The following is a 6,891-nucleotide window of genomic DNA, read 5'->3' on the forward strand; positions in this document are numbered from 1 at the left end:
ACTAACACTACAATATCTTAAGTCGGATTTTATTAATTAATAATAAAAAAATGAATAAGATCAGCCTATATTATATTCCACTTATTGGATAAGTATCTTTAATTCCTCACACAATCTTTTCGAAGTACGACTGATAAGAATCCCGGTGTTCTTATATGAAAAACCAAAATAGACGATATAGATCCTTTCGGTCGAAATTTAACATGATAAAATATATAATCTGTAGGCTGTTAAGCACGTGTATTCAAGGCTGAAATTTAAAAAAAATTATATTCAATTTTCCATGACATTCCATGAATGAATATGAAACGATAAAAATAATAGCTATCATTTGATTATGTATTCAGTTGATAAAATATTATTGTTTTTCTGTCCGTACTACGTAATTACTACGTACATAAGAGAAGTGAATCGTCAATAAAAGACACGAGCAAGATATATAAACAACATCCTTACACCGCTAAGTCAAAACGTAATATAATCTTAATTACTATATTCCTTGTCGCTGTACATCAACTCACACCCACTTCAATTTGAAATAAATGAATATCGAGCATTTATGTATGTACAGTATATATACATGCCAACTATATGTACACATACTTGGCCCACACACTTCTTCAAAAAATGGTACCATACGAGCTTGAACAAGAACATGTCGGCAAAAATATGGAACTACATAAAATGCGTTTGAAACGTGACTTCAAAAATATGAACGCGTCTCAATTTTAGTACACATATTTAGGTACAAAGGTTATCCCATTTGTTTAATACAATACATTAATAACATATACGCTTAGCCGCTAATTCTATTGAATGAATGCCATCCAAGGATCAGGTCTTTGTGGGGGGATCATGCGAACAATAAAGGGTAACATCTTATTGTTGTATCTTCTGACCGACGTGCCCCATATATTCCTCCTATTATGAATAGAACGGGCACACCGGTGTAGAGAATGGTGAGCGGTTTGCTAATTCTATGAGAGAGCTCTTAAATATTATCAGACTCTGATGGGCGAATAAAATATTTTACTAGTTTCTAATCCTCAGATCCTAATGACCCTTTTTTATTTCTGAATAGTTAGGCTGATGGTAAGTGGACACCATCGACCATTGACATTGGCACTGTTAGAAATATTAACCATCCTATCCTTTGGAATTAACACTAGCAGTAGATAGAGCACTGCTTAAACTGCAACACAAAAATACTCAACAGAAATACTTAGTGTTTGTGTTTGGTGGTAGAATATCTGATTAGTGTATGGTACTTAACCAGACGGGCTTGTAAGATCTAACATGAAATAAAATTATGTTATGTCTTCTTCTTTCAAATTGCAAATTGTTAATGACAGAAAGAGTTCAAAGATGCTTCTGAAAATTTATCATCAAAATTAAATGACACGGCCACTGACCTGACCCGAGAATCTATAGCCTTGTAGACCATAGAGGGAGTCAAATATATTAAGTATCATGCATGCTTGATGTCCGTGTGTGTAGCTTTCAATTCAACAATTAAGATTCCTTTGCTTATTCTAATTACACCTATGCGGGTTTCTTAATGAAGTTAAAGGGAATTAATTATTTTAGGGGTTATAAATTTAATCCTCGCCGGCCTTTACTTATGATGCTTAGACGTTAACTTGATTAAGGATTGTCTTGGTATTGTGATACCGGCTTTGAACTACTTCTATGAGATTTTCATATGGCATACTATTTATAAAAAGAATGGCATTAATTAATAAATAAGGAGCCGTTTTTTGTCACACATAAACCGTTGATCGATTTAACTTACATTTTTAGCGAGCAATGCCAAGATCTGCGTTAATTAGAACAGGTTAGAACATCGCGAGGAAACCTGCATGTGTCTAATTTCAATGAAATTCTGCCACATGTGTATCCACCAACCCGCAGCTTGGAATATGCTTCAAACCTTCTACTCAAAGGGAGAGGAGGCATTAGCCCAGCAGTGGGAAATTTACGGGCTGTTAATGTTGTATCTAGTTGTTAAATGTAATGATTTTATTAAATAATAATCACATGAGTGGTTTTATACATTTTTTTATATCATCGAAACCTGTCTATATTGGAGATTAGATAACTGATCTTAATTTTTTACTTGGACAATCAATTATTACGTGTTATTTTTCTGCATTTAATAAATAATTTTGTATTTGAAAATTATTTTCATTAATCTGGTATCATATAACGTAGATCATCAATTACATTATATACATTAACAGCCTGTAAATTTCCCACTGCTGGACTAAAGGCCTGCTCTCCCTTTGAGAAGAAGGTTAGGAGCATATTCCACCACGCTGTTCCAATGCGGGCTGGAATACACATGTGGCAGAATTTCGTTGAAATTAGACACACGCAGGTTTCCTCGCGATGTTTTCTTTCAACGCTGAGCACGAGATGAATTATAAACACAAATTAAGCACATTAAAATTCAGTGGTGCCTGCCTGGGTTTGAACCGGAAATCATCGGTTAAGATGCACGCGTTCTAACCACTGGGCTATCTCGGCTCTCGGCATCAATAAATTTGAAAAATTACTTGTATATTAAGCCGAGAAACTGAAATATTATATAAAAAGAAATTCTAATTTAATACGATACAAATCTTTGAAAAACAATGATTAAATATCTTGCGATAAATATTATACAATTATCATAATTTAATCACATATATTATCACTGAATTTTCACCTTATCTAAATATATATTTGGGTTAAGTCGCCACTCATCAGTGTGAGCACTTCGTTCGAAAGTCACTTACGTAAAATGAGTTTCGCAAATAAAGTTGTATTAGTAACCGGTGCTAGTTCCGGTATTGGCGCTACTACTGCAATATCGTTCGCCAAAGAAGGAGCCAATGTAGTTATTGTTGGAAGAAATGAAGTGAAACTACAGCAAGTGGCAGATGAATGTGCTGCGACAGGAAAGGAATATCTATCAATCAAAGCAGATATAACCAAGGACGAAGACGCTAAAAGAGTCATAAATGATACAGTTGAAAAATTTGGCCAAATAGATGTTGTCGTCAACAATGCAGGAATGATAGGTTTTGCTAATATTCTTAGTGATAACGTTTTGTCAGTATATGACACTGTCATGGACCTCAATGTTCGAGCTCAAGTTCACATGACACATTTAGCTGCTCCTCATTTGATAAAAACAAAAGGAAACATCATCAACATATCAAGTATAGCTGGTAAGATGACGTTCAAAGAACCAATGATGTGCTATGCTATTTCAAAGGCAGCTGTTGATCATTTTACACGTAATGTAGCACGAGAACTTGCTCCTCATGGTGTCAGAGTCAATTCGATAAGCCCGGGACCTGTAAGAACTGATATATTGAGTAACGCTGGAGTTCCAAAAACAATGGACGAAATAAATTACGAAATTCCACTTGGAAGAATATCTGATTCTAATGAAATTGCAGATCTTATACTGTTTTTAGCTAGCGACAAAGCTAAGGCCATAACTGGATCGGATTTCGTAACTGATAATGGTAGTCTTTTGAAATAATTAAAATGAATCATTGTCCTTGTATAAGTTTTTTATGTACTAATAAATGTTATTAGATTTTTATTTTTCGTTTCTTTAAGATTCACGTGTTATTTAAATCTTCCTTTGAGATATGTTTACAGTTCTCAAAGTAAGTAGGTATGGTGCGCCAATATTATTCAAAATTATGGTCAAAATTAAATTTTTAACACATATATAACTGTTCTGTAACATAAAACTACATACAATTCAAATCAAATACAGCTAATTAGGTAATATTTAATAGATAACTTCTTATCGCAAGGCCTAAATTATTTATCGTAAATATTAGCGCCATCTAGTTTTAAACCTGTGATAACATATTTGGTAATCATCAAATATCGCTACTGTAAGATGCAAGAGATGTTTTTTATGTGGAAAATAATATAATAATAATGAACTTTATTAACAATAACGCACATAAAATAAGTACAAACAGCTAGAAAATTAAAACAATTTTGACGACCTCCCCAGTCGAGGCCGAGTCGATGTAGAAAAAGTTCATTAGTTTTCTATGTTGTCTTGGGTCTGGGTGTTTGTGGTATCGTCGTTACTTCTGATTTCCATAACACAAGTGCTTTAGCTACTTACATTGGGATCAGAGTAATGTATGTGATATTGTCCAATATTTCATTATTCACATTGAATCGTATTTTAATTATTAAATAAATAACAATTTTTAAATATTTTATTTAACAAAAAAAATAATTTGGTCGTAGCCTCATATTTACGTAATACGTCGTAGGACAAATTAGATCATTACGAAAATCCTAAGACAATTGCAAAGAACCGGATAATTCACAATCTCCCGAGTCATTTTTAAAATCAATCTCAAAAATTATGTCAAAAAAATAAACAAGGCATATCATTCTATACAAGATATTATTCATGATAAAAAGCATGGGTAGTATTTGTTAATTTCCCGACAGGACCTGTATAAATGTTATTGTATTTGATTGACATAAACTGTGTAACTATGATGAAAGAGTGTTTTTCTTGCTTTTTCTACTCGATGGAAGCAACATTTCGAATCAGTGGTACCATTACATTTAATTCACCACTGTACATGACGATTCAAAACTACTTGAAAAAGAATATTTTAATTTTGATTTTCAATAACGATGACAAAATTTTAAGAACTGAGAAATTATAAATAAATACTTTATTAGGTAATAATAACATTTTTTTATTATTTCAACCCCCTATTTTAAATTTTATAATAAAACCATAAAAAGAAAACATTTGTCATGTACGAACACTGTCAAAAGTGACGTCTCTTTTGAACTGCATACTTGAAATAAAAAAAAGTGTAGTTAGCTTGGAACTCACATATAATATATAAGTCTCTTGTCTTTGTTCCTGTTGTCCGTTAATGAACGGACCTGTTTTCTTTTTAGACAAAGGAATAATGTTCAACCGACACAGAACGTAAAAGAAGGATGATAAACTCTTACAAATACTAAAATTCTTATTTTCAACTACAAAATTATGCTTATTGTCAACAGAAATACGTACCTATTATATATATATAACAAGTATTTTTTGTTACGTTCATTATTATAATTTAGCAAATAATAAATAATAAAAGAACTCTAAGTCTAAGTTTTTCAATACGACGTGTTTACTTTACATTTCTTTGACTTTATTTCTACTTAAAAAATAAGGTAATTTCCAATTCTGACTTGTTAAATATATTAGATGATTATGAGTCATCTTTAAGATACATACATGAGTTCAAGTACGCTGTTTATAAAGTGCTTCTTACTATTGAATCGTCATTGTAATTGAAGCAAGGCAAGATCTATCAATAGTGTTGTCTTAGATTTTCGCGATTATTACACATTGAAATAAAACTAGTTTTTAACGGATTTAATCGCGTATATTAATTATTTTAACATCCCGACGTTTCGAGCACTTTGCAGTGTTCGTGGATGTTAAAATAATTAATATACGCGATTAAATCCGTTAAAAACTAGTTTTATTTCAATATCTATCAATAGATCAACGATTCTTATCATCAAACTCATAAGGTATTGGAAATATTTTATGGCTTTCTATAGTGAAATATTATGTTTCGATGTTTAGTGTGAATGCAGTCAATTATTTATAATTGAGTTATGTAAACCAAAACAACGTTTTATTGAAATAACTTCTATAATATAAAAAATATATTATATATACATGTATAAAATAAAAAATTACTTTAATTTCTCATATTTTTATATTATCTATAAGTAATATTTGGCTTGGCTTTACTTATGACATTAGAACACCTGTATCACAACCGAAATCGTGCGTTTAAATCTGGGTAAACGCAGTTTAATTTTCACGCGCTCAATTGGTTTTTATAACTTTACTCGTGTTCGGCGGTTAGGAAAATTTATACGTCGGAAGTAATTACGTTTTATGTACACCCACCCAAAAGAGAGCAGCGTGAAGAGAACGCCTTTGCCCAGCACTGGGCGAATTACGAGATTCTTCTGTCTAACTTTCGATAAATTTTCTAGTATATACAAAGAATACTTAACAAAGTCTTGTTCAAACAGATTTATCTTACGTCTTATTAGCTTCCCTTGGTCCCTTCGGCGTAGCTAATTGTATACAAATATTGAACATCGATGTTTGCCCGGTTTTTGGGCTCGAATAAATCCTTTGTAATGTTTTAATAATGGTTTTTCGGTATCGTTTTATATTGAGGGATCACTTTGAGAGATTAAATTTTATATACATATAAATCTAATTAAACGTATTCATATGGATAAAATAAAACTTTTGTCTCGTGCTGTTTTATACGACTGATGACGTGATGCTAAACATCAGAGAGAACGATTCGAGCATCGATTTTTTTTAGCCTAATTTTGATGAAAATGTTCTTGATTCAAATAGGCTTATAAAAGCTACCACCGGTTTCGGAAAGTAGATTCTACCGAGAACCGGCAAGAACCGGCAACAACCTCAGTAGTTATTCTTTTCTACCATTTCAATTACAGAGTATGTCAGTAGAGTACCTACAAATTGTTTTGGCAACGTTTAACGAAGATAAGAGCCGACAATTTTCTCTCCGACTTCGTCCACATATCTATATCTAAAAAAAATAACATTAACATACTATATAGTCTATATCAGAGCCGATATGGCATAGGGGTTAGGTTAGGTTAGATTTATATATTTGTAATAATATATACCTACTAGCGAGTTACCGAACGCTTCCCTCTGATCCCGCTCCGCTTCGCACGGATGCAATTTATATAAGAAAATATACAGTACTTATATGTATTCCATAACGTTTATTTATTTATTACCTTAAATAAGAACGTCATAAATAAAAATTTGAGTAATAT

At 32.0% G+C, this 6,891-nt stretch overlaps 1 protein-coding gene across 1 annotated transcript; it reads left to right on the forward strand.

Moving 5' to 3' along the window:
* The first annotated feature begins 2,755 nt into the window (after nucleotides 1-2,755).
* Nucleotides 2,756-3,598, forward strand: LOC125071927 (3-oxoacyl-[acyl-carrier-protein] reductase FabG-like). The gene has a single exon (XM_047682366.1). It carries the CDS (start codon nucleotides 2,783-2,785, stop codon nucleotides 3,530-3,532), a length of 750 nt encoding a protein of 249 aa, XP_047538322.1. The 5' UTR covers nucleotides 2,756-2,782; the 3' UTR covers nucleotides 3,533-3,598.
* Nucleotides 3,599-6,891: the final 3,293 nt, after the last annotated feature.

Source organism: Vanessa atalanta, chromosome 20 (assembly GCF_905147765.1).
Source record: "Vanessa atalanta chromosome 20, ilVanAtal1.2, whole genome shotgun sequence".
Classification (NCBI taxonomy): domain Eukaryota; kingdom Metazoa; phylum Arthropoda; class Insecta; order Lepidoptera; family Nymphalidae; genus Vanessa; species Vanessa atalanta.

What these genes read in the sequence shown, in the direction of transcription:
- LOC125071927 (XM_047682366.1), top strand. Translation starts at nt 2,783, where the DNA reads ATGAGTTTCGCAAATAAAGTTGTATTAGTAACCGGTGCTAGTTCCGGT.